Here is a 27575-nt window from a genome sequence, read left to right on the forward strand (position 1 = left end):
AGAGTGTCTGGTGCCAGCCCGATTGTTTTTGGGGGGGTGCCGACCTCATCCATGGAAACACAAAAGTCTCAGGCTTTAGCCCATTAGCATTGGATATGACTCATTAGCTAATGTACCTGTAATAGTGAAGACACCAAAACTATGAAATAACACATATGGAATCAGCAAAAAAGTATTAAACTGATGCTCCAGATACTCAACTAGTCTAAAGAAGGCCAGTTTTATTGCTTCTTTAAATCAGGACAACAGTTTCCAGCTGTGCTAACATAATTGCAAAAGGGTTTTCTAATGATCAATTAGCCTTTTAAAATGATAAACTTGGATTAGCTAACACAACGTGCAATTGGAACACAGGAGTGATGGTTGCTGATAATGGGCCTCTGTACGCATATGTAGATATTCCATATAAAAATCTGCTGTTTCCAGCTACAATAGTAATTTACAACATCTACGCTATTTCTGCTAAATTTGATGTCATTTTAATGGACAAAAAATGTGCTTTTCTTTAAAAAAACAAGGACATTTCTAAGTGATCCCAAACTTTTGAACGGTAGTGTATATATATATATTTTTACAAATAAAGAATTAACAAAACAAGAGATGATGCAAAACAAATGTATAAAAGAGATAGGGTTTTTAAAGCTGATCTGGTAAAAAAAATAACAAAATAAAAGACCAATTGTCACCCAGTCTGACCATGAGGATTTCCTCCTGGTATAATGGTAAAGACGTTGAGTTACCATGCAGAAGACTTGGGTTTAAATCCCACCGGTTACGTCCTTTCCCCACTAAACCTCAACCATGGAAACACTAAAGTCTGAGGCCAAGCACTGTGGTAAATCCCTGCAGTGGAAATGATGCAATAGCAGCTAAGGCCAGACTGCTAAGGGTCTAAGATGGGGTCCAGGAGAAAGTCTATGCTGTTTGGCAGCAGGGCCCAGTCGCCCTGGCTGAGCAGGGAGTGGAGATTGGCCGCCGTGGCCTCATGCCGTTTCAGTGTGCTCCAGTAGCGCAGCATGGCGAACACACGGTCCACATGGCTGTGTGGATAGTCCTCCAGGATCTGATCCAGCTTGACAGAGGGGATGTCTAGGGCCCCTGTACCAATTGCCCTCCAGGAGCGACCGATATTTTGAGCCACACGCATCAGATCCTTCTCCACCACCATCTTAGAGCCTGCTCAGCAACAGAAGGGTCCAAAATGAAACACCACAGACTATCACTAGACAGTCAACATTATAACGTTTTGAATTAAATTATACCCTATATTTCCTTGTTTCAAGAGCGTCAACTCACCATCCTTGCATGTCTGTTTAGCGGGAAGGTTCTCTTCGGACTCAAATGTTTGTCTTCTCTTTCTGGTAACTTCATTTCCCCCTAGAAAAACAAAAAACATTATTTAAACTGCATAATTTTTCAGTACAGTAAATATGGTAATATAGAGGGGCGACACCATCCCCCAGGTGAGTCTAAAGAGATGTGTACAGTACCTGTACCTTTTTCACCTGCAGCTCTTTGATCATTCACTGGCAGTTCCTTGAGGAACAGAAGGTTGGGAAACGTATCCTGCATTTCTTTGCCCCTCAGGAGCTGCAGAAGCTGCTCTGCAGCAGTGGGTCCTTTGTTGATCACATGGTCCAGAAGGTCCTGGGCCTGTTTTGATGGGTCAGTGAGGGCTTTGACCTGCTTGTACTCATGCCGGGCCAGTAGGCTGAGGGAGTCTGCATGCTGCAGCACAAAGGCAGGGTCTGCACTTAGAGTATCGATCAACTCGGGCTTCAGACGACGCAGTACCTGCTGGGCGCCACCTAGGGGTTCTTCTTCAGCCATGATCAGCTCGCTATTCCCTTATATCGCTGGACCTGAGAAAATGATGCATTACAGTAGCTATCATTAAATCTGCAAATGAAAACTGTTATGCAAACTGGCATTCATTCTCATCAAATGTAGGCCTATAGTTTGATTTAATTCATTGGAAACTTATAGTCAAAGTAAATGCTTACAGAGATTGTGTATTTATTCCTTGTGTTATTATACTGAACAAAAATATAAACGTAACATGTTTCATGTACTGAAATAAAAGCGGACAGAAATTTTCCATATGCACAAAAAGCTTATTTTGCTCATATTTTGTACACAAATGTGTTTACATCCCTGTGAGGGAGCATTTCTCCATTACCAAAATAATTAATCCACATGACAGGTGTGGCATATCAAGAAGCTGATTAAACAGCATGATCATTACACAGGTGCTGGGGACAATAAAAGGCCACTAAAATGTGCAGTTGTGTCACAACACAATGTCTGAAGTTGAGGTTGTGTGCAATTGGCATACTGACTGCAGGAATGTCCACCAGAACTGCTGCCAGAGAATTGAATGTTCAATTCTCTACCATAAACCACCTCCGTTGTTTTAAAGAATTAGGCAGTACATCGAACCGGCCTCGCAACCGCAGACCACATGTAACCACGCCAGCCCAGGACCTCCACATCCAGCTTCTTGACATGCGGGATTGTCTTAGACCAGCCACCCGGACAGCTGACGAAACTGAGGAGTATTTCTGTCTGTAATTAAACCCTTGTGTAGTGAAAAACACATTCTAATTGGCTGGGCATGGCTCCCCACTGGGAGGCCCTGGCTCCCAAGTGGGTGGGCCTATGCCCTTCCAAGCCACATCCATGCCCAATCATGTGAAATCCATAGATTAGGGCCTAACATTTATTTCAATTGACTGAGTTCTTTATATGAACTCAGTAAAATCGTTGCGTTTATATTTCTGTTCAGTATATTTATTTCTGGGTTTTATTATTTTTCTACTATTCCTCTGCATTGTTGTTCACTGTTTGTCTACACCTGTTGTTTACGAAGCATGTGACAATGTTATTTGAAGCGTTTGGCTGCCTGATTAGCATACTGCTAATTTGGCCAGGTGAACATTTGAACGTGAAGATCTGAAAATGGAAGGCTACTTTTTTGGCTTTAAATTGAGATTACATTTTTTTCATGGTTCCAGGTAGATTTTCAAGCATTTACTGATTTCAGCTCCCAAATTACTTCTGCGCCAAAAATTAGCCTGCAATTACACACACTGTTCTGTGTAATTGTCGGCTATTATTTGTGTGCAGGTGCTAGTCAGAACTAGGACACTCGGAAATATCCAACTTGCGAACTGCTTGAACAGGGCACTTGTATAACTACAACCAGCTGGCAAGTCTGAAATGTCCATGTTCTGAGTAGCATTTGAATGCGGCTAGTCGGCTAATGTTACTCATCGAAAAGACTCGAAATGTCCATAACTAAATAATGCAGTCTTGGCAGAGTTTTGTTGATGTCTAAGCAGGAAGTCGCCCCACTATCTTAAAGTCGAGCTAAATGCATTTAACGCACGGAACCCAAAACATCATTAGCTGAATGTTTTATTTTATCATGGTAAAATCGTATGCAACTTCTTACCAGACACGTTTGAACACACCAGAAGACCCTTCTTCTTCTGTGGGTTTGATGGCGGGACTACAACCCAAAATTGTCTATTGCCGCCACCAACTGGACGGGTTGAAACCAAAACAAGGTAAAAAAAGAAAACCCATACGTGATAGGGAAACTAACTTAATCCACACAAATATAAATAGTACATTAGCAAAACGAAACTCCCACTTCCTTCTTTCAATTCTCCGTGGTACGGCTTGTGACAATATTCCATGTAACTCCCTCGCAGAGAAATCTTTCAGCCCCAGCAACCGCTCCCACAATGATTTCTATCTTTCTGGACCTTCTCTCCACCTTTGCAGTACCATTTATCACCATAGCTATAAAGGCCACAAAATCCACCTTAACTTTTTAAAATGTCAGGATCCTACTGGTGAAAGGCAACCCCTGCAGCCTGCAGTGAAGGCCTATCTACCACCATGGACTCTTCAAGTGCCCCATTCACACCCTCAACCGTTTTAACAGCAGCTGCATACGATATGCTCTGAATAGCCCTGACTTTGGCCACCTCATTCTCATTCACCCTTGTGGGCATTCGAAAGATGTGGCTTCATGGTTCCCACCACAATTGCAACATGTCACATTTTCATCACTTTAATAACACATAATATGATCTTTTCCACAACTTGGATATCTCGGCTTCTCCCTTTGCAAACACTTGACACATGACCAAAAGCTTTACAATGATCACACTGCATTGGTCTTGGGATAAATGCTCTGACACTGCAGTTAATATACCCTAACTGCACTTGATTAGGGAGAGACTACATATCAAAAAACAAAAGAACAGATAGACATCACTTTTTCTTCATTCACCACACAATTAATCCGACGTGCATCAATCACTCCAATAATATTTTTCATCTCTTCAACATCTACTTCCCACGAGACGCCAGATATAACCCCCTTGAGGGGTGCTCTGTTCCTAAGAGATACACACAACACTTCAAACTTATCAAATCGGGTGAGACCCAACACACATTTCTTCTGATCCTCAAGAGCAAAAATCTAAGCCAGCCCGCCTCTCGTGATCCTAACAGACTTCACTCTACCCAGCCGACTAAAAACGAGGGCTCAGGGGCTTACGTTGCAAACTTCCCTTGCTTGGCTAATCATTTGGACCACCCTCCAAGATGGCGACGGGGATTCCCCCAAGGGCATAAGGTGAGGGTAAGTGGATGAGGGTGTATCTTTTAAGTGTTTGGACCACCAGAAGACCCCTGTAGCGACTACTATTATCTTATTTTTCTATGATATAATGGTGGTCTGCAAACAAACGTTAAAGAAGCATGCCGCCACCTACTGTGCTGAAGTGTGTGGTCAATCACGGTTTATAACATTTCTAAAGCCTCCTACCTAACTCACTACTTCTGAAAAGTAAAAAAGAGCCCTACTAACTTCTAATTGACCCTCCCCCATCCCTCAAATCCCTTCCCAACCCTGATGACCCTAAACTTCAATCTTTCCCTCTCTTCAACATACTTACGACAATATAGCGACACATGCTCCACCGTTTCATCGACCATTCACTCCAGACACAAACCATTCACATGCTTGCCAACCAGATGTAATGACGAGTTCAATGTCCTAAGCACAATCGAAGCAAACACCACCTCTTTCTTCCTAATCTGACCTTTGAATCTTGGTCCACCGACCTTTCTTTGGAGGGCATATAAATGCTGGCCCTTGGGCTCAGAGTCCCATCTCTTCTGCCACACATCTATCAAAATGTCTCTGATCTTACATTTGGCCTCACCTCAACCCAGTGGAACATTAATATCAATTATATCTTGTTTCAAAGCTCTTTTGGCTAACTGGTCTACAATTTCACTCCCTTCCACACCCGAATGTGCTGGGACTCCAAAAATTCTCACTACTACACCCAGTCTCAATTTTCCATAACATTCATACCTCCAATAGTAGGTCACTCCGATTAGATTTACAAGATGATAAACAACTCAATACAGACAGAGAATCTGAGCATATTATAAATCTAACAGGTTGTACCCACTGGAGGGCAACTAGTATCGCGAAACAGTTCAACTGAGTATACTGACAGTCTATCTGTTAGTCTTCTACATATCTGCACATCAAATTCAGGAAGGTAAACGCCTGCTCCCACTCTCTGGGTTATTGGATCCATCTGTGAAAAGTGGTAAAAAAGCATAACAACTTCTACCAATGTAATTGTCAACCAGTTTCCCTTCATCACTGACTTCTGACCAATCTCTCCTTTTCTCTACCAAGGTTAGATCAACAACAGGATCTGGGAGTAACCATGGAGGAACATCCCCTATCAACACAGAAGGGCCAATCTCCAACTCCCTCAACCCCCTCTCATCAACAAGCTTTCCAACTGTCCAACCAAAACCACTGCCTTGTCTACTAGTATATTCCCAACAGTCGTCTAGAGCAGTAGCAGTGGGATTCTCAACCTCACAGCCTTTCAACCTAACCCAATAAGCGAATGACAATTTGTTACGCCGTATATCCAAATGCATCTCACCTGCCTTCACTAGTAAGGCAAATACAGATGTTAATTTAAATGCACCAATACATATCCTTTAAGCTGTATACTGGATTCTGTCCAGCCTCTGAAGCCAAGTTTTCGCTGCTGTTCCATAAACTATACACCCGTAATCAATTGTCGTCCTGATCAGAGCTCTATAAATATCCATCAAAGATTGTCTGTCCCCATTCATAACCAGAGACTGAGCGCATAAGATTCACCACCTTCTTACACTTTGTTTCAACATTTATGACATGATCTTTCCATGTATATCGCTCATTGAATCATAGACCCAAATATTTATACTTAGAAACCCTCCTCATAGGCTGTCCATACAGAAACAACTGTATATTATGACATGATCTTTCCATGTATATCGCTCATTGAATCATAGACCCAAATATTTATACTTAGAAACCCTCCTCATAGGCTGTCCATACAGAAACAACTGTATATTATCACAATCAGCAACTTTCTTCTTCGAGAAGAACATACAACAAGACTTCGCCACCGACAATTCAAAACCCCAGTTAATCGACCATCTTTCAACATCCACTATAGCTTCTCTTCCAAATGTACTATCTTCTTCTTCTTTGAGTTTTTTATTGGCGGATCACAACCAACTGACAGGTGCATACACCGCCACCTACTGTACTGGAGTGTGAGGCCGGTCAACAACTGTCTATACCACAATATTCTCTTAATTAACCCTGAATTTCGAACACAGGAGGTTGGTGACAAATACATCAATTTGATGCCATTCTATTCCAGCTATTATTATGAGCCGTCCTCCCCTCAGCAGCTTCCTGTGATTTCGAACAAAATGCAAAAATTCCCTACAAACCTCACTATTCCCAAAATACCACCCAATCCCCATTCCCTTCTGACCCTGTCAAACAACCTCTCCCTTTCTGCATCATACATTTCACAAAATAGTAATACATCTTCAACCGTTTCCTCTACCATACAGCCATTACACATTCCAGTACCATGGTACCCTATCAATTTCAAAGAGGAATTCAATCCCATTCCCGTATGCCCTAATCTCATCCTACACAACATAACTTCCTCCCTTCTGTTTCCATTTCATGACACTCTATCCCATTCAGATTATTGTACTATCAAAATGTCTGCCAAAATGTTTATCCCATTGTCTCTGCCAACAATCTAACCAATTTTTCAGAATCTGTTTTCATTTCCCCTCTACCCACCTGCACCTGTATAGAGTGCCACAGTATGAGTCATAATACCCATAAAACTTAGCTGTCAAAAAAGGAAATTCTAATTGTTTTTCTACAATACATCTTTCCAATAGGGGATTTTAGAAACACTTGAAATAAGGGCTGTGTTTCATATAGGCTTACCCTGGTGTGACATTTTGATAACCGTGTAAACCTCTCTAAGACAAGGTGACTTATCAATATATTCGGGCTCTATATCCACAATATTATTTTCCACAGCTTTTTTTTTGCTATTATAACTACCATATTATTTCCATTAACTCCTGTATGAACCGCAATCCAATAGAACTGAATTTCAATACCATTTCTTTGTAAACCGAACAATAGCATCACCATTTCTAAACATAAATCCTCACGTTCTGACTTTCCAGATCTTAAACTACACAGCCTAGTATCTTCTTCATCGGTGCTGACGTGCATGGCTAGATACTTAGCGCTGCCTGCAGGGTGGAGGGTGGCTGCTGCACACACTGGACTGTTGAGAGCCAGCACGTGTCAAGTGAGTGCTGCATGGTTGACATTCATGAAGCCAGCTAACTAACTCGTAAATTATTAGGTTACTCCTGTATACTTTTTGTAAGTGAACAAAATTGCATCCAATTGCAAAAGAGTAGAGAGAAGTCATATTTTGAAGAGCAACTTGAACATGTATTTGAGCAAATTCAGTGATGAGTTCTATTACTGTTGTTGTTTACTGTTTGGCTATGGAGGATGATGATCGTTCATGGCCTTGGCTGTCACCCAGTTGGTCACCAGTCTGAGTTGTTGTTGATGAGAATTGACTAGCAGTTCCAGTAGAGCATACTTTTGGTCATGTAGGGTATGTGGACACCTGCTCATCGAACATTTCATCCCAAAATCATGGGCATTAATATAGAGCTGGTCCCTCCTTTGCTGTTATAACACCCTCCTCTCTTCTGGGAAGGCTTTCCGCTAGATGTTGGAACATTGCTGTGGGGACTTGCTTCCATTAAGCCACAAGAGCATTAGTGAGGTCGAGCACTGATGTTTGGCGATTAGGCCTGGCTCGCAGTTGGTGTTCCAATTCATCCCAAAGGTGTTCGATGGCGTTGAGGTAAAATCAAAGCACATTTTTATTGGTCACATACACATGGTTAGCAGATGTTAATGCGAGTGTAGCGAAATGCTTGTAATAGGCTGGGGGCAACAAAATTGTGTCATGGTCAGATTTGCCGAAGGGGGGGCAGGGGAGGTACTTTGTATGCATCGCGGAAGTTAGAGTAGCAATGGTTGAGAATGCTACCAGCCCGTGTCACGCATTCGATATGCTGATAGAATTTAGGAAGCCTTGTTCTCAGATTAGCTTTGTTAAAATCCCCAGCTACAATAAATACAGCCTGTATGGTTTCCAGTTTACATGGAGTCCAGTGAAGTTCTTTCAGGGCCGTCGAGGTGTCTGCTTGGGGGGGATATACACGGCTGTGACTATAATCAAAGATAATTATTTTAGTAGATAATGCGGTAAGCTAGGTCAGGTGATCAAAAGGACTGAAGTTCCTGTATGTTGTTATGATCACACCATGAGTCGTTAATCATAAGGCATACACCCCCACTCTTCTTCTTACCAGAGAGTTGTTTGTTTCTGTCGGCGCGATGCGTGAAGAAACCGGGTGGCTGTACCGACTCTGACAACATATCCCAAGTGAGCCATGTTTCCGTGTAACAGAGAATGTTACAATCTCTGATGTCTCTCTGGAAGGCAACTCGTGCCCTAATTTCATCCACCTTGTTGTCTAGAGATTGGACATTGGCGAGTAATATGCTCGGAAGCGGTGTATGGTGTGCTCGCCTTCTTAGTCTGACCAGTAGGTAGTACCGTCTACCTCTCCTGCGGCGACCGCGTTGTTTTGGGTCGGCCTCTGGGATAAGATCCCACACGGTGTAAATAGGCACACCACAATGCTATTACGCTCCAACTTAGCTCAGGTGCATCCAATTTCCTTTGATCATCCTTGAGATGTCACTACAACTTGGTTAGAGTTCTCCTTTGGCCAATTCAATTGTTTGGACATAATTTAGAAAGAAACACACCTGTCTATATAAAGTCCCACAGTTGACAGTGCATGTCAGAGCAGAAACTATACAATCAAGTCCAAGGAACTGTCCGTAGATCTCCATGATAGGCATATATCTGGGAAGGGTATAAAACTATTTCTAAAGTGATGAAAGTTTCCAAGAGTACAATGGTCTCCTTCATTTGAAAATGGAACTACCCAAACTCTGCCTAGAACTGGTCGTCCAACCAAACTGAGCAATCGGGCAAGAAAGACCTTGGTTAGGGAGATGATCAAGAACCCACTGACCACTCTGACAGAACTACAGAGTTCCTTGGCCGAGATGGGAGAACCTGCCAGAAGGACAACAGTCTCTACAGCACTTCACTAATCTGGGCTTTATGGGAGAGTGGCCAAAATATTCTGTGGTCTGATGAAGCAAAAATGTAACTATTTGGCCTGAATGCAAAGCTCTATGTCTGGAGAAAACCAGGCACAGCTCATCACCCATCTAACATCATCCCTACCATGAAGCATGATGGTGGCAGCAGCTGTTCAGCAGCATGGTCTGGGAAAACCTTTATTTAACTAGGCAAGTCAGTTAAGAACAAATTCTTATTTACAATGATGGTCTACCAAAAGGCCTCCTGCGGGGACGGGGGCTGGGATTAAAAATATAGGACAAAACACATATCACGACAAGAGACACCACAACACTACATAAAAAGAGAGACCTAAAGACAACAACATAGCATGGTAGCAACACAACATGGATGCACCACAACATGGTAGCAGCACAAAACATGCTACAAACATTATTGGGCACAGACAACAGCACAAAGGCAAGAAGGTAGAGACAACAATACATCAGGCGAAGCAGCCACAACTGTCAGTAAGAGTGTCCATGATTGACTCTTTGAATGAAGAGATGGAGATAAAACTGTCCAGTTTGAATGTTTTTTGCAGCTAGTTCCAGTCGCTAGCTGCAGCGAACTGAAAAGAGGAGCTACCCATGGATGTGTGTGCTTTGGGGTCCTTTAGCAGAATGTGACTGGCAGAATGGATAGAGGGAAAAATGAATGGTGCCAAGTACAGGCAGATCCTTGATGAGAACCTGCTTCAGAGTGCGAACGACCTTAGACTGGGTGAAGATTTACGTTCCAACAAGACAATGACCCCAAGCATACAGCCAAAGCAACAATGGAGTAACTTCAGAACAAGAATGTCAAAGTCCTTGAGTGGCCCAGCCAAAGCACAGACTTAAATCTCATAAAAAATCTGTGGAAGGACTTGAAGATTGCTGTTCACCGCTGCTCCCCATCTAGCTTAGCAGAGCTTGAGAAAATCTTCAAGGAAGAATTGGAGAAAATACCCAAATCCAGATGTGCAAAGCTGATATAGACATACCCAAGACGACTCAAAGCTGTAATCGCTGCCAATGGTGCTTCTACAAAGTATTGACTCAGGGGTGTAAGGGGTAAGTGAGATATTTCTGTATTTCATTTTCAATACATTTGCAAAAATGTCTTAACATGTTTGCACTTTGTCATTATGTGGTATTGTATGTAGATGTGTGAGAAAAACATATATTTAATAAACTTTGAATTTAGGCTGTAACACAATTAAATGTGGAATAAGGGTATATGAATACATTCTGAAAGCACTATCTTTGACTGCAAAACTAAATAAAATAAAATGACCATCAATAGTTTTTTTTTTCTTTTTTCTAAACTTTGGGCAAAAATCAAATGGGGAAAAAAACGCACACAATGGGGTTTAAGCTTTTTTTTCGGATGTAATGAATGGGTAGGGCCAGGCGTTAGATTTTTTTGTATTTTAATCATGTGACCTCGAGACCAATATAGCGTCTTCTCACATCACGTGTGAATTAATTGCCACGTGTTCATACCATGATCATCTAACCTAATTATCCAATTAGTTCAAAATAAATGTTGAACCATGTGGATTGACTTCAAATGAAATGCTTATCTTAAGGACATTATCAAAAAACACTTTAACGTATTGTCTGTTATCAACATTATATGGGAATAATAACCATTTTATCTAAGAAAATGTAGCCTCTTTCCGTACAAAGTTACCATTTTCATTCGCTATCCGTGTAAGTAAATGAAGTGCATTCCTTAATACACATGTGAAGAACAGAGGCGCAGTCTGGTCAAAAAAACAGAAGGCATCTCCATAATAACAGACGAATCCACTGACACAAAATACCAATATGTTCTATATATTTTGTAGGAGAGCTGGGTGAAGATGTTCAAGTTGTTCTGGCTGATACAGTATTTACAGGCAGTGAACTATTCAACAGTAGCAGAATATCATTCTGAGTACCTGCGCTTTTATGCGAGCTTTGTGGAGGCAGAGAAGCATATCTCTCCAAATAATGTAGTCTAACAGAGTGGGAGAAATTTCTGGGTGGTTATTTCTATAGCGAATGTAAATAGGCTAGCAATTTATGTTCTGAGAATAGTCTACATTTCCCTCTCTACATTTTCTTATATAAAAAGGCTTATCAATAATGTTTGTACCATGTTTTGTGCTGCTACCATTTTGTGCTCTTGCATGTTGTGTTGCTACCATGTTTTGTCATGTTGTGTTGCTACCCTGCTGTGTTGTCATGTGTTGCTGCCATACTATGTTGTTGTCTTAGGTCTCTCTTGTCGTGATGTGTGTTTTGTCCTATCTTTTTGAAATCTTTTTTTTATCCCAGCCCTTGTCCCCGCAGAAGGCCTTTTGCATTTTGGTAGGCTGTTGTTGTAAATAAAAATTTGTTCTTAACTGTCTTGCCTAATGAAATAAAGGTTTAATAAATGAATAATACCCATATGTTAAGAACAGAAAACGAATGCGTTGTGAAATATTTTTGTTGATTGATATTGTCTTGTTATGTAAGGATGAGACTGTTTCGTTATATCCTCCACAACCTTCTAAGGTAGAAGCATTCTTCTGAGACAGCATAAGGTTTTTTTTTTTTTTTCTTCCGATGACTGTCTATCAAGCCTTTCCGTAATGACATGCTCTTTTGTTCAAGAGATGCTTTTCTGGTTGAATTCATAGTCTCTCCCCTTTAACTGTCACAATTGCCCCATTTTTATAACCTCAGATGATCAGGGATTGAGTCTGTTGGAGAGGATCATCTTGAGCAAAGTGAGGTGTAGAATCTCTGATCTACAAATAGTAGAATTGCAGGAAATGAGATTTAAAACTGCTACATTTTCTGCTCTCTCATGGAATAACGTAGAATTGCAGAAAAGGAGATTTAAAACTGCACATTTTTCTCTGTGCCAACAAGAAGTGTGTGAACAGTTTGGTGTCACATGGGTCGCGAGGTGTGGGTTTGTTACTACGCCGATAAATGCCAACATCCATCCAGACATTTGCCACCTAGGACATTTGTGTGACAGACCATCTCAAATAGTACTGGAGTACCCCTGCTATAGGCCTACACCACATAAATGGCTCCTAGCCTCCCATGCATAACCCTACTTTTATTCCCTAACACTAAGAGTAAAACTAAAGCATATAAAAACTCAATAGAAATGTTTTTATCAAACTGAAACTGAATAAAAAGAGTAAATCAAGTCTGAAACATAAATGAAACTAAACTGAATTTCAAATCAAAATGTAAAAACTAATAGAAATAAAAACAAATAGAAAATCACAACATTTGATTAACTTTGCTCCAAAGACATACAGACCACCCAAAGTAAAGACAGAGTGATTAATCCTGAATCTGATCCACACTGGGTTTTTAGCTGTTACACAACTTTGTATTCTCAAAATAATGTCTGCCATAGACATAGTTGTGTGTCAGGTTATGCTCAATTCTACAGACACAGAGCCCTTCCCTACACACACAGGGAAATCATGTGGTTTGGATTAGACTGTAGTGATGTGTCACTGATGTAGACTAGACCCTGGTGCCACACCATCTGAAGCTTAGCAGTCCTGTTTAACCACATGGTAAATTAGAGGGCACAATAGCAGTGACTTAAACATCTTAGACTAGGTACAACAAGGTATAGAGGGTTGTTTTGGTATGGGTTTACTGATAGACAGAATGGCCGAAAGACAGATAAACATACAGACCTGTTAAGGAGTTGAAGAGGGATGATAACATGGGTTTGATATAGTGATAAGAAGTCTCATCTTTTGATAAGAAGTCACACACACACACACACACACCACACACACACACACACCGTCAGTTGAGTTTGTCTGGATTGTGAATGACTCACATCCTCTCAGCCTTTGACCTCATGAGAAGGGAGGTGGAGTTTGCTTCACTTCCAGGAATTGAGTGGGATGCTTCCTCGTATGTCATACTGTAAGGAGGTGTAGTCTATACTGTATGTACCCACCTTTTTTGCTTTCAGATTCACTCTGGGGAACACAGTGGTTTGGATGGGAAGGGCAGCTTGTACTGTACCTGCCAGGTGGAAGTAAATGCTGCTATGTTATTGGTTGGAAAGAGTCTCATGGTGTTGATTTGCCCACTCCCATTTTCCCAAGCACACATACTTACATGAGCACAGCACACAGCAGTGCCAGACAGCAAGGTGTTACTGAGGAGAAGGAAAAGAGGGAGGTTGAAACAAGCATCAAGAAATAAGAGAGGAGTGATAAGAAATACTTGAAGGTATGTAACGTGCCTGAGCTTTCTATGGGGGTAGAGGTGATGATTTTAAAAAATATTTTGTGTAGAAAGGCTTATCCTAGTACTTAGACATCTTTCTGAAAATACTGATTTGAAAGTTAAGTTGGATGCCTAATTTGGCTGCAATGTTTCTAATCTTTTGCTCTCTGTGCTCAAGTCATTTCCTATTAGTTAAATATTTGATTGTAGTCAGTCATATGCTGCTGGCAATTTCCAAAATGTGTTGTCTGAGGTGATATTTTGATTTGATATGTGTGGTGTTTGATCAGTGGACAAAGAAATAGAGAAGTGTTAAAGGTCCAATGCAGCCATTTTGATCGAAATATCAAATAATTTATGGGTAATAATTAAGTACCTTACTGTGATTATTTTCAATTAAAATGGTCTAAAAGACACATAACTTATTAGTAAATAATTTTTCTAGGACTGTCTGGAAGTAGTTTGAGTGGGAGGGGAAAACTGATAACTAGCTGTTATTGGCAGAGAGGTTTGAAACTCTCTTTCTTATTGGTCTATTAACTAATTTACTGCCTGGTGATGTCACCAGGCAGGCCAAAACTCCGGCCCACCAAAACAGGCTGAAATTTCAGGGTCTCTTTTCAAACAGCTCTTACACTAAAAGGGCATTATTATAATTTTCACAGTATTATTCAAATTTCATAGTTTGGAAATATACTGTATATAAAACACAGGAAACCACGTTTTTGACTGCACTGGGCCTTTAAGGCTTGCCTATATTCCAGAGCAGAATATTTGGATTAATGCCAACCTGCTAAATGGGGACTTCACTATTATTAATGTTATTCATAATAATGGTGGTTTATCTGCTGGTGGTGGATGTGTGCAAGGTGTCTCATATTTCTCATTACCAAGGAAAAGTCTAGGTCTACCTGTCCTGTCTTACCATATCTGTTTCAAAAGGAAATTTAAACCAACAGGCTAGTTTGACAGTACAGTATATGTTAGCTCATTAAACTGTACAGAACCCTAGAGGCTATTTCCTAACTAGAATCCTCAACATCCTCCACATTGGCTAATTGTTTTTGTACTGTGAACCATGTGTAATTCTGAAATGACAGTTGAAATGAAAGTGCATACTGTATAACAGTAAGACAGAGTGAATGCATGTATCTGCTTGCCCTGGCTTCCAGACAGAAAGTCTGTGTGGCGTCCCAGGAAACAAGTGGACACTTCACTGTCTCTGTATGACACTGAGAAAGATGACCAGGCAAGGCCTGTGTATGCTGTGAGTAGTAGCTTGAAGTTCATGAGTTCAGTGTCTCAATGAGAGGCCGGAGTTGGATGAGTAACTGCTGTGTGCTGGCTAGTGCCTTACTCCTTGCTGATTTATTCATCCACAGGAACCATGAGTCATCTTACACAATAGTGGCCTACTGTCGCTCACTGCAGACTACTCATACCATAGACCTATGGCTTACACACATAGTCTCCTCACACATGCTGAGATACGAGGAGTATGATTGTCTAGGGTAGAATCTTATTTTTGTTCCTTTAATTGTGAGGTAAATGTAATATCCTATATTTTCTCTTCCTATCCAGCCAGCTAGAGCAGTTTTTCCCTGAGAACAACTGAGATGGCCGTCACTCCGTTCAGTCGCAGACAGTGGGCCTCCCAGTCCCTCAGAGTCACAGCTACGGAATTGTCCATAGTCGGCACCAGAGGAAAGAACAATGCCATCGCTGAGCGCTTCTCGAAGTAAGTGGCGTACAGTAGTATCAAATATATTTATAAATAACTCAAGATAGTTCATATGTGTCGTTTACAGTGGGAGCAATTTAAGGATAGTGGGCAGAATAAACAAGGAGTCGGACCAAGCCATGCGCGAGCGAGATCCTATCCGTGCGTTGTAGTATGTATTTGCATATTTCTGTTAGGGAACGCCTCCTTTGTGAAATGTGCACAAACTCAATTGAACCTTGCACTCCTTCTAAACAACGCAATTTAACCCCCAAAAACTTTGGCAAAGCGTCAAGTCTATAAAACGTAGTGCACTGTGTTCGTAACAGATTCTAGTTTTGGGAACAGAAAACAAAAAAATTTGCAGAATGTCGGCCCAGGTTCACCTAGTTCCATTATTTCCCACTACCCGGGAGCTTTATAGCCCTAGTTACGTGTCTGGGTTACCCTTTCAGTCTGTGGTAGTATCGCTCTCATTCACCTTAACTGTTACTCACTTTCTCTTCTTGCTCTCTGATGACTCTTCACATGTAAAGTCACCCAGTTGTATCTATTGCTCTCACTCTCTTCCTATTGTACATACCCTCATACTTGTTCCAAGGTAGAAACGCAAATACTCACTTCAGTGTTACGTTTATCTCTCCCTCTCCTACTGACCACTGATAGCTTTTTCCATCCCAGTCCGTTCTGCTGCTTGAAACCATAGCATTAGATCACACACTCCCTCCCACTCTCTGTCCTCTCTGTGTCTGCTGGATCGGTACAAGATAAGACAATTACACCAGCAATATTTTCAAACTGGATTTAATTGTGCCAGTCTGCTTGTGCTATCATGCCAACTCATTGTCATGGAGTAGGCAAGAGCACAAACAGATCTGGGACCAGGCTAGAGTTTTACCAGTTTGTCTAGCCAAATGTGGAAACAGCACTGGCTAAACCATGATACAGCCAAAAATGTCTGAGATCCAATTGATCTGTTATGTAACCCTATCCTCACAACCCCCTCCATCCTCTTCCAAGGTACCAACTGGCTGCAGAGGAAGCCAACTTGGAGAGGAAGAAAGCCGTAAGTACCCAGGCAAGGTTGAAGGGACTAATATCTAACAAAGCTAGAGATATTGGGATGAACCTATGTCTCTCTCAGGCCTAAACACGCACAGTCATGCCTGTCCACATATTGCACTTGGAGGATACACTAGTAAAGCTTTAATCCTTCTTCAGAGACTTTTAATCTGAAGGTAGATAACCTCTGTCGCTCCCAGTACCTCGCATCACTTCTACGCTTCTGTTACAGACCTGTTCAATTAACACTGGGTGGTCACACACTTCACAGGCATGAAGGACTACAATGTAATGCCAGATCCCACCTGGGAAATACAGACACTCTTCCTAGAGGTCTGTTGGTGGGGCCTGGGAATGTCACCTGAGGGGATATAAACAGACAGCAGGGAATTTAGTTTTTTTCATTAAGCTTTTTCAATCCCAGGTAGTATGTGTCTGAGTCTGGAATAAGTCGACTGTCAGCTGTTGTATTGTATTGTGAGCAAGGCTTGAAGTATTGTTTGGATGCAGGACTGTACTGTTAATATTTTGAAGCCTATATTCTATAAGAGGTACCAGGTATTAAAGCATTAGAACAGGTTCGAGCACAATTCAATCTCTGATTTATAGGGTGCATGTTCTGGGCGTTGGCCTAGGTAGAATTGAGTCATTTCAAGGTACTTTCAAGGCATTTAGTGGGATTTTTTGTTGTTGTTGCTACAATTATGTACATTGTCACTGTTAGCAGAAGAACTTAACATAAGAAAATCTGTTAGTCTTCACAGTTTGTGGAGGGGGACATGCTGCTGGTCTCTGTCCTCAAACAGTTAATTTCTCCAAAAATGACCATTTCCTGCTTTCTCGTTTTTGGGATTTTCCCCTTCTTTCAATTGACCTTTTCTGTTTCTGTTTTTTTCCCTCTCTCTCTCTCTTACTCATCCTCTTTCTTTCCTTTCTCTTCATCTCTTTCTATGTTCCCCCCCTTTCTCTTCCACTCTGTTTCTCTATTTCTCTCCCTACTTCCCTCTCTGTGTTTCTCTCACACTCTCCTGGCGTAGAGGGGTGGGCTAGCTAGCTCCTTCATGCAGATCTTTTCTTGAAGCTCACATCTGGGAGAGTTTTTATCATTTCCACCCAACAGACACAGAGCCAACTGGATCTCCAGGTTACCGGGCTTTCCAAGGTTTTTACTATTTTTCTTTGACAAAAGGAGACAGACAGCAGTGAAGGGAAAACTATGCATTTTTAAGGTCCTTATTTCACATTCATTTAAATGGCTGATGAAACTTTTAGCTCCACTTATCTTACTGTTATGGTTGTCTAAACGGAGGACAATGCGTCCGTTGTTTACTTGAAAGTAAGCATTGAAGCTCGTGTTAAAAACCCCTTAGAGTGTTCTCGTCATATGGTCCTAGTCATTTGATGAGCATGAGAAACTGTGTCGTCATAGCAAGGTTGGGTTAACCAGGGAGAGGTCTGGGAGAAAGATGCTACTCAAGTTGAATGCTAACGGTAGCTGTATTAGTAGCTATAGAAGAAATCGGAGACCAACTCGTCTCCTGAAACAATTGATGTGGGTGTAACACTGGTATCTGATCTGTATTCCCCCCCCCCCTCATCCTGTAATTACTACCGCATATCATTCCTCAACTTTTCTATTTTACACGACACAAAACAACAAAACCTGGTCTCTTAAGTATCTAAGTTATGGATTCAGCCAGTTGGGATACTTCTGGAATGTGTCAGTGATTATGATCCGTTAGTCAGACTGAGACTGTCTGTCTTTACCCCCTCCTCCAGGCTGCGGAGCCGTCGCCACAGACTTTCCGCAGTTGCAACCTGAGTGTGTTGAAGAAGCTTTGGGAGCAGCCTGTCCAGTCAGCCACACCTTATGCCCCGCTACCCCACACTCGCCGCTTACTCCCCTCAGATCCTAACGCCAAGCACCAGATCCAGACCCAGGCAACTCAGGCCCAGCCACCTCTCTCACCAGACCCCAACACCAGTCCCACAGCCGCAGAGGACCAGGCAGGACCAGGTATGGAGAGGAGACGGCAGCAGAGAGACCGAGAGGGGCAGGAGGGAGGAGCAGCAGCAGAAGTGCCTTGCGTCCCCAGTGAGAAGCCCGACATACCCCTCAACAACCTCAAGATGATGTTCGAGAAAGGAGAGAACCTTCAGCACAAAGTAAGTCCAAACTTACTGATCTATAAGCTACATGCCCCTAAATATTTTAATAGGATATATGTAATTTTTCTGCCATTTTCCACCACATAAATGATAAGAAATTAGAATGGCTAAACAGGAGCAAAGCTGACGAACTACTGCAAAATGCATTGTTTGTTTAATCTTTTATTTTTATCAAAGTCGTTTGTTTCTTCAAATCTGTGGTTTCCACATGTATTTTGGAGAAACACTTGTATATTGTTTAAGTATTAGAAGTCCAGTGTGGTCATGTTGATCAGGTGTTGTGAGGCCTTCTACTCTGTGACAGTGACTTAAAAATGTGCCTTTCTTTCAAAAACAAGGACATTTCTAAGTGACCCCAAACTTTTGAACGGTAGTGTACATGCATACATACTAACATACATACAGTGCATTCGGAAAGTATTCAGACCCCTTGACTTTTTCCACATGTTGCTACGTTACAGCCTTATTCTAAAATGGATTAAATAAAATACAAATCTCAATCTACACACAATGCCCCATAATGACAAAGAGAAAACAGGTTTTTAGAAATGGATGCATGTTTTTATATAAAACTGAAAAACCTTATTTACATAAGTATTCAAACCCTTTGCAACAAGACTCGATATTGAGCTCAGGTGCATCCTGTTTCCAATGATCCTCCTGATGTTTCTACAAGATCTGGGGAAGGGTACCAACACATTTCTGCAGCATCGAACTCTTTGGCCTGAGTGCTAAGCGTCACATCTTGAGGAAACCTGGCACCATCCCTACGTTGAAGCATGGTGGTGGCAGCATCATGCTGTGGAGGAGTTTTTTCAGCAGCAGGGACTGGGAGACTAGTCAGGATTGAGGGAAAGATGAATGGAGCAAAGTACAGAGAGATCCTTGATAAAAAAAACCTGCTCCAGAGCGCTCAGGACCACAGACTGGTGCGAAGGTTCACCTTCCAACAGGATAACGACCCTGAGAACACAGCCACGACAACGCAGGTGTGGCTTTGGGACAAGTCTCTGAATGTCCTTGAGCCGCCCAGCCAGAGCCCGGACTTGAACCCGATAAACATCTCTGGAGAGACCTGAAAATAGCTGTGCAGCAACGCTCCCCATCCAACCTGACAGAGCTTGAGAGGATCTGCAGAGAAGAATGGAAGAAACTCCCCAAATACAGGTGTGCCAAGCTTGTAGCGTCATACCCAAGAAGACTTGAGGCGGTAATCGCTGCCAAAGGTGCTTCAACAAAGTACTGAGTAAAGGGTCTGAATACTTATGTAAATTATATTTCCACCCCTCCCCTAATTGGAGTAAACTAATGGAAAACACCACTTAGGCTTCTACTTTCAGCTTATACGTACTATATAGATTTTACGGACATGCCTAGTTGAATAAACAATGTATTTTACAATAGTTATCTTGTTTTTTTTGTCTATCTCTGAACACCATCCAGTTTTGATTTCTATGGGCCATATACATTTCAACTGTGTTCAGAACATTTCTATTCTCATAGTCTCTACAGATTGCAAACCAAAGATAAACACCTTTGCTAAAAGTATTATATTATTGATCGATTGACTAGGACTTGTCAAATCACCCAGCAGTGACAGTGACTTAGATGTGTTTACTAAGGAAAGGCCCTGTGAAGCAGCCTTATGAATTGTAGAGTTTTGAATGATTTTTTCTGAAGATGTAGCATTGTGGTTGAGACAACAGGTCTGTGTGTCGTCAATGTTCCTGTTCCAGAAGTAAAGAATGTTGTGCTGTGTGTTCTCCAGGGGTCAGAGCCCTCCTGGGGTTAGTCATGCTGCCAGTCACATGCATCGCTCTGAGTGTTCTCATCTCACAGTACATTCCTACAGATGGGCTAGATATAAACATGCCCTCAGGCAGATAGGAGGGTAGGATGGGGGGCTTCAAAACAAACACTGTCCTCCTCACACTCACTTTGGAGGTTAACAGCCATTTTGATAATAGAAAAGTGGATAAGATCGTTTAGAAGCAAAGGATCCTTTTTAAACCTTTTTACTCTAGGCTAATAGTCTATATTTTGTTTATTTTCCCTGGCTTGTATGAAATATTAGGTGTTGGAAATGAAAGGCCAGACTTTCAATGGGACTTCCTTACGAGGTAGAGTTTTTGGTTGATTGTTGATCAAGATTCAGACCTTCATTTTTTTTTTTAACTAAAGCTAGTTTACTAGTCGGTTTTTGAACATGGGCACCCGCCTGGACACCAGATCAGAGGATTGTTTTGTAGCGGCTTAATGAGTTGCCTCGCCACACCCCAGCTAGTTGAACCTTCCTTCCTTCCTTCCTTAAGCACATTAGCAGCTTTCTCTCTCCCGGCTGAAAGCCAGGAAGTGACCTGGGCTCTCCCCACACCCCCCCCACACCCTGGCCTCGACCCACACCTCCACGTCCAGCCCTGACTGGCTCCCTGCTCCTTGGCCTGTAGGCCTAGCCCCTCTCCTCGCTTCTCTTCCAGGGGTGGTGATGTCATGGGGCGGTGATGTCATGGGGCAGGCATTGCACGTGACTGCAGTAGAGATGAGCAACTGAGCCTCCTCAGATAACTCTTCCTCCCCTGGTCTCTGGTTTATCAAAGAAAAGGCCTTCTCCTTCTCCCCCTCCTCTCCCTGGAGGAGACGGTCATGAGGGAGAGGCACTTAATTGACCCAACTTCATCCCCCCTGTCACCCCCAACCTCTTTAGCCCCCCACTCCCCTCCATATGCCCCCTTGAAGGCCTCCCCTCCCCTCTGCTCCTCTCTCTCTCTGTGTGACTGTGACGAGGCAGAAAGGAAGGAGGCACCAGTCCAGTCGTGGTCCCTGCTCTGCTCTGTCAGGCAGCCCAGTCCAGTGGAGCCACAGTCTAATGAACACAATTGAGTTAGCTGCGGTTGATGTTCCAAACTCCTCCAGGACAGGTATGAGTGCTCCAGCGTAACAGTCTTCTCTCCTCCACTCGTGCTTCGGTCCGCTTCTCTCTGTAGCTCCTAGCGTTGCTTTGCGAGAGGTAAATATGTATTTTTTTTTTCTTTGTTTGGTCTCAAACCCCTCGACCTCGGACCTCCTTGAGCTCACTTTTATTATTGCGGCTCTGAAACATAAAGCGGAGACTATCTGGGGTCTGCTTTCATTGCTTGTTGTTGGATTCGTATGTTTGTATTAGGTTATAGTGCATTATGCTGTGAATTGAATCTTTTGATGGGAGGGCTAGCATATACACTGACTACACTATGGTTGATGAAAGTACTGGTCTGTCAGTGAATAGGGCTTTTCAAGGACTTTGTTTTTGTCAATGGTGGTTTTGTGCTATATGTAGTCTAGCCTACAACTCACTTTGATTTGAATTGGCCTTTTTTCTTGTTATTGTTCTGGGTCCCAGGCAGCCAGCCGGCAGGCGGTAGGCTTTAGGGAGGAGCCTCAGTCTGTCTCCGGGGGTTTTAATTGTCAGTGGGATTAGTGTCAGAGCTCTTTGTCTGGGCCACTGATCAGTTCCTCCCTCTCTAAGCTCAGCTGCCTTCTGGCTGTTTGTTTGTTTACATCCTCCGCCTACTCCCCCATATTTGTTGAAGCACCACCCGTGACCACCGTCTGGAGAGGGGTTGACAGGAGAGGGATCAGGCTGAAGAGTGGCCACGCTTGGGAAGGGGCCTCCGGCTACGTTAGAGAGAGGTCTCTCTGCCTGGGGTCCGTCTGGGCCAGCTGGGGTCTGGCTTCCTCTGCCTGGAGTCTAGAGCCTAGATTAATCCACTCTGGAGGATGGAACAGCACGTATCACCCCCTTCTGCGAATGCAAATCTAAAATCCAGATGGCCACGAATGCACAACTCTATATAGACTTTTCCCCCGGAACAGCACTGCTCTGTCCCGTCCTTTTGCCACCCTTTGCCTCCTCATCTCTCTCGGTCTGTCTGTGTGGCACCAACTGGCTTTGTGGCACCCTGCTGCTCCTCTAATCTCTGATACCGATCACACCCGTGGCTTACAGACACAAGCGGTACAGACGGATAGGAGGCAGGAAACCGTGCGCGTTCCAAATGGCACCCTATTCCCTACACAGTGCACTACTTTTGACCAGAGCCCTCTTTGCCCTGGTCAAAAGTAGTGCCCTATATTATAGGCAATACGGCAACATTTGGGGCTCAACCATAGGCTGTTCTGGCATTGAGCGGGTGGAGGCCAGGTGAAGCCAGGCTTAACTTGAGTCTCTGCTATTACAGGTGTGCCAAGAACAGCATGTCTTCTCCTCTCGGCTTTTACCACTGACCTTTGGCTCTACGAAATCCCTCTCTCACCGATGGCCTGATCACTGAAACGAGAGTTGAAAAGTTGGTTGAAAAGCAGGCAGCCACTCTGTCTTGTCTTCAGCTGTGTTCAGAATGCGCCGTGCCGTGTGTCAGGCAGGAGGGTGACTGGTGAGTCTCCTGGCGGGTGCTGGTGTTGACTGGGGATGTGGGACTGTGGACAGGAAGACAGACTGGGGTGTCCGTCTCGCCTTTTCTCCCTAAGGTTCTGGCTCACAAGGGGATTAGAGTAGAGTAGAGGAGGGCTGGGCTGAGCACGAGAGGCAGACAGCTGGGACGGAGGCTGGACAACAAGCCAGGCTGATACTGCAGCTGACTCCCTGACAGGCTGCCACACCTCCTCTCCGCCTCTCTCACCTATTTCCTTCTCATCTCTCCTCACCACTCTTCTCCTCTTCTCACTGTCAGAGCACTGGGCTCAGAGCTGTCTGATGGATGGCCCTGGTTCTCCCCTGCCTTAAATTTAGTTTCAGCGACGTGAGCATCATATGGTTCTGTATGGAAAGCACGAGGCAAGTGCTGCTGGCCTTATTCCGTATGTTCAGAGCCTGCTCAATCTACAATGTAAAGGCTACCCTAATGGAATATACCGTCCTGATAACATGGCTTGGTTCTGTGTTTCCAGGTGTCCAGAGAGCCTGTGAGGATTGGAGGGACCGGAGGCATCACTGACAACATGGATCAGCTACTTGGAGGTACTATTACGCTGACAGAGCTCTCTCTCACTCACTCAGACACCAGAGTTAAAAGCAAATGTACTGTTCTCCACGAGGATGCACGTATTGTTTCACTAGGCTAGAGAGGCGTACAGACAGACTAAACATATGTTAGTTGTCCAGACTTCTTCTTTCCTGTAAATGTACTGGGTCAGTGACTGTAGATGGCTCCTTCCTAAAGTGCCATGATCAGCAGAATGTCTGATTACAGGAAGAATGATAGTTACGGGAAGAGGGCTTTTCCCTTCTATTCCCCCTGTGACCCTGTGTTCCCGTCGCAGCCTGACAAACACCATGGGCATGTCCCAAATGGCATCCTATTCCCTATATAGTGCACTGCTGTTGACCAAAGCCCATAGGTTCTGGGGGGGGGGGAGCGCACTATATAGGGAATAGGGTGCCACTTGGGACACATCCCATGACCCAGACAGTCTGCATTGTGCTGAAGGGATCACCTGTACTGTCGTCTCCATAGCTTATGAGAGGTGTGTGTGTGTAACCTGTGCTTCTCTCTGTCGGTCTCCTAGATGCAGGGAGCATAGAGTCCATGCCCCTGAAGGACAGGATGGCCATGTACCAGGCTGCTGTGTCTAAAACAGAGGTGTTATCCTCCTCAGTCAGCGTGAGTACCTGTCCTTTACTCTGCTTCACTGCCTACCTGCCATGGAAGATCATGTAAGAAGTCCATGGTTGCACTTCTTAAACCTGACTAGCCTCGTAAGGTATAACGATCCTGAAGTCTTGCGAGCTTACGAGCTTACATTCTGTTCAAGAAACGAGAGCACAGCGGTGGTCTTGGATCAGGCTAGAACTTGACCCCAAAGTGAGAACTTCAGGCCCATCCCGGCCAGAAGCTGTCAGTTACGAGTTACTTTTATTTTATCTCTCTCTGACAGAGTGATCAGCTGGACTCTGACCTCTACAGCAAACAGAAGGAGAATGTACCCCCAGGCAGTGTGGACACGGTGAGGGATTGTGTTCTCGTGTGTGTGTGTGTGTGTGTGTGTGTGAGATACACCTAAATCACCACCTCTCCCTCTCCTCTCAGGGTCCGGACTCAGAGCCCAACAGTAGGAAAGCATCTTCCACAGAGAGCAATGGTAACTGATTTGGTGCGCTACTGCATTTCACCAGATCTACAGTATATTCTTGTCTGTCATTATTTATGTCTCCTCTATAGGTTTCAGCTTGTAAACGTTAGGTCAGTATTTTCATAACAGCTCCCTCTGGTGTCCAGTGTGTGCCATTACTGATTTTAGTCTCATCACAGCAAGCTCCAGTACCGGCACCTCCTCTGCATCCTCGACTCAGAAGGACCAAGCTCAGCCCAAGACCTCCAGGGTGAATTCAACAGTCCCTTTTCTGTATTTGTCTCACAGCAATTGCCAAACCAACCATTCACTCTCCTAACGTGCCTTGAATGCCTCTATTTTGTGTGTGTACAGAGCTTCTGCTTGCCTGCACGGGAGAGTTGTGTGTCATGTCAGAAGACAGTCTACCCTTTAGAGCGTCTGGTAGCCAACCAAAAGGTCTACCACAACACCTGTTTCAGGTGCTCCCACTGCAACACCAAACTCAGGTGAGGGGATAGGATGGGACAGACACCATGCAGCAAGGAATTGTTTATTTGTTAAAACATCTGTTAATCTCACTCTTAGTGGAATTGATATTGTCTTTAGGTCCACAGTGTTATTCCTCTTGAGTTAAGGATCATGGTTTATGCTGCAAGATTAGAAAAAAATATTTCTCAATGTGTTGTCTTTGTCTCCCTCTGCTGGCCAGCCTGGGGACCTACGCCTCTCTGCACAGCCACGTCTACTGCAAGCCTCACTTCTGCCAGCTGTTCAAGGCCAAGGGCAACTACGACGAGGGCTTCGGCCTGCGCCCTCACAAGGAGCTGTGGGAGACCAAAGGAGAGAGTGGGACTGGGGAACAACCCAGGACAGAGCCGACTACCAAGGCCACCTCCTTTTCCAAAGACAAGCTGAAGAAGTGCGCCTCTACTGGCACGCTGTTGTTCAGTCCAGCGGTAGAGGAGTCTCAACCGGCCAAGGTCAACGTGGTGACGGCCTCCCTGGAGACCTGCGCCCAGAGCTCAACAGAGAAGGACAAGCCAGTGGAAACACGTCGGCTCAAGATCTCCTGGCCCCCCCGCACTGAAGGAGACGGAGAGGGGGGTAACATTGGGGCCAGCCCCACCTCAGACGGGAGCTCCACTGGGAAACAATCCCGTGCTAAGTGGCCCCCAGAGGATGACTCAGCCTTCACCGACCAGAGCCCAGAGTCCACCGTACGCTCCACCCTCTGCAGGAGTGCCTCCCTCAAGGAGCGTAGCCGACCCTTCTCATTGGCCATGGCCTCCCATGCTCCCGCTCTTGCTGCCAGTCAGACAGCCAATCCTGAGCCACTTGAGAGGGGGTGCTCATTCGAGGACAGGGAGCCTGAACTGGCCTGTAGCCCTGAGGAACAAGGCATGGAGGACCAGGAACAACCAAACAGCCTGTCACCTGACTACCACACGCCTTCTGACGACAGCTACGTGGACATCCACACCAGCTCTGAGGACGAGGGGATGGAGGGGAGAGTCGCACGTCTGAAAGACCACCACGAATTACTAGAAGCAAACCATGAACAGGGAACAAAGAATGACGGGGAGGAAGAAGAGGAAGAGGAAAAGCTGGAGGGAGAAGAGGAGGGAGCAGGAAAAGAGGGGGAAGGGTCACCTTCTCAAAACTGCCAGACTGGCTCGTCAGAGATTGCCGCGCCCCCCTCATCTCTGGAGACTGAGCCGAGGTCCAAGACCAGCCGCACGTCTCAGGATGTGGGATTCTGGAACGGCGAGGAGGCCGTGTCTGTAGAGGAGATGATTAAGAGGAACCGCTACTATGAGGAAGATGAGGAAGACGAGGACTGAAAGAGACTGGACTGGCGTTTCTCATGCCATGAAAACGATCAGCCATTATCACCACACTGACTGTTAACTTCCTCCCCTCTCTTCATTTCCCTGTTACTAAGGAACAGTGTCTGGCTGCGTTTGGTGCAATGTCAGGTGTTATACTCTCTCTGAGCTCCATTTGTGCCTCTGAACTATCACCTCAATTGGAGTGTGCAAGTCCTCAGAATATCTACATTGTTAGTTTTCCATAATATAGATTTATTGGAGCACAGATCAGTCTTATGTTTGTGTATCATTCAACGCTAATTTTAAGATATTCCATTATCTGAAACTACCTATTGTGATCATTTATTTCTGTCTATTCTACCTTAGCTCTGGATGATGGTACAGTAAAAAACAAACGAATGCTGATGATACCAACTGAACCCAGTGAATGAGACATATGAGTCTGTATTTAAAGAGTCCGATGAATGTTTTTAAGGTGGATTGTTTGATAAGAACAGCAGGAGAGCTCAGCTGAAAGGACAGGATGGGTTTTCACCATATTCATTCTGCTTGTTATCATTGTTTGTATGAATAAAAAAAAAGGAGGCACACAAAATATTCTGTGACTTTTAGTCTCATTCTAGTTTGGACACCTACTCATTCAAGGGTTTTCTTTATTTTGATTTTACTACACTGTAGAATAACAGAAGACAAACTATGAAATTACATATGGAATTATGTAGTACCCCAAAAAGTGTTAAACAAATCAAAAAATATTTTATATTTCAGATTCTTCAAAAGTAGCCACCCTTTGCCGTTA

The 27575-nt window shown here is 43.7% G+C and overlaps 2 protein-coding genes across 5 annotated transcripts; one reads left to right on the top strand and one right to left on the bottom strand.

Moving 5' to 3' along the window:
* Positions 1-477: 477 nt before the first annotated feature.
* On the bottom strand, positions 478-16326 carry zgc:174906 (uncharacterized protein LOC571548 homolog). Of its 3 annotated transcripts, XM_039010556.1 has the most exons (6): positions 16248-16326; positions 13796-13835; positions 13632-13699; positions 1491-1862; positions 1297-1377; positions 478-1176 (listed from the first exon to the last, which is right to left on the bottom strand). In XM_039010556.1, exons 4-6 carry the CDS (start codon positions 1828-1830, stop codon positions 884-886), a joined length of 714 nt encoding a protein of 237 aa, XP_038866484.1. In that variant the 5' UTR covers positions 1831-1862; positions 13632-13699; positions 13796-13835; positions 16248-16326; the 3' UTR covers positions 478-883. The 3 variants fall into 3 exon arrangements, with proteins under 3 accessions (XP_038866484.1, XP_038866486.1, XP_038866483.1); XM_039010558.1 differs by lacking the exons at positions 13632-13699; positions 13796-13835; positions 16248-16326 and adding an exon at positions 3455-3529 and having other exon boundaries at positions 1497-1862; XM_039010555.1 differs by lacking the exons at positions 13632-13699; positions 13796-13835; positions 16248-16326 and adding an exon at positions 3455-3529.
* On the top strand, positions 13638-27388 carry LOC120061050 (LIM domain and actin-binding protein 1-like). Of its 2 annotated transcripts, XM_039010553.1 has the most exons (11): positions 13638-13909; positions 15488-15644; positions 16647-16692; positions 18468-18854; positions 23784-23853; positions 24402-24496; positions 24771-24839; positions 24923-24974; positions 25145-25215; positions 25320-25453; positions 25657-27388. In XM_039010553.1, the coding sequence occupies exons 2-11, from the start codon at positions 15523-15525 to the stop codon at positions 26786-26788; spliced, it is 2178 nt and encodes a 725-aa protein (XP_038866481.1). In that variant the 5' UTR covers positions 13638-13909; positions 15488-15522; the 3' UTR covers positions 26789-27388. The 2 variants fall into 2 exon arrangements, with proteins under 2 accessions (XP_038866481.1, XP_038866482.1); XM_039010554.1 differs by lacking the exons at positions 24771-24839; positions 24923-24974; positions 25145-25215.
* Positions 27389-27575: the final 187 nt, after the last annotated feature.

This window comes from Salvelinus namaycush, chromosome 16 (assembly GCF_016432855.1).
Source record: "Salvelinus namaycush isolate Seneca chromosome 16, SaNama_1.0, whole genome shotgun sequence".
In the NCBI taxonomy this organism is placed as follows: Eukaryota; Metazoa; Chordata; class Actinopteri; order Salmoniformes; family Salmonidae; genus Salvelinus; species Salvelinus namaycush.

Excerpts from the sequence above, each read along its gene's own strand:
- zgc:174906 (XM_039010556.1), bottom strand. The coding sequence starts at position 1,830 with ATGGCTGAAGAAGAACCCCTAGGTGGCGCCCAGCAGGTACTGCGTCGT. Across the intron at positions 1,378-1,490 it reads TGCAGGTGAAAAAGGTACAG|GGGGAAATGAAGTTACCAGA; the intron begins GTACTGTACACA and ends TTGTTTTTCTAG. Across the intron at positions 1,177-1,296 it reads TAAACAGACATGCAAGGATG|GCTCTAAGATGGTGGTGGAG; the intron begins GTGAGTTGACGC and ends GTTGCTGAGCAG.
- LOC120061050 (XM_039010553.1), top strand. The coding sequence starts at position 15,523 with ATGGCCGTCACTCCGTTCAGTCGCAGACAGTGGGCCTCCCAGTCCCTC. Across the intron at positions 16,693-18,467 it reads ACTTGGAGAGGAAGAAAGCC|GCTGCGGAGCCGTCGCCACA; the intron begins GTAAGTACCCAG and ends CCCCTCCTCCAG. Across the intron at positions 24,975-25,144 it reads ATCTTCCACAGAGAGCAATG|CAAGCTCCAGTACCGGCACC; the intron begins GTAACTGATTTG and ends GTCTCATCACAG.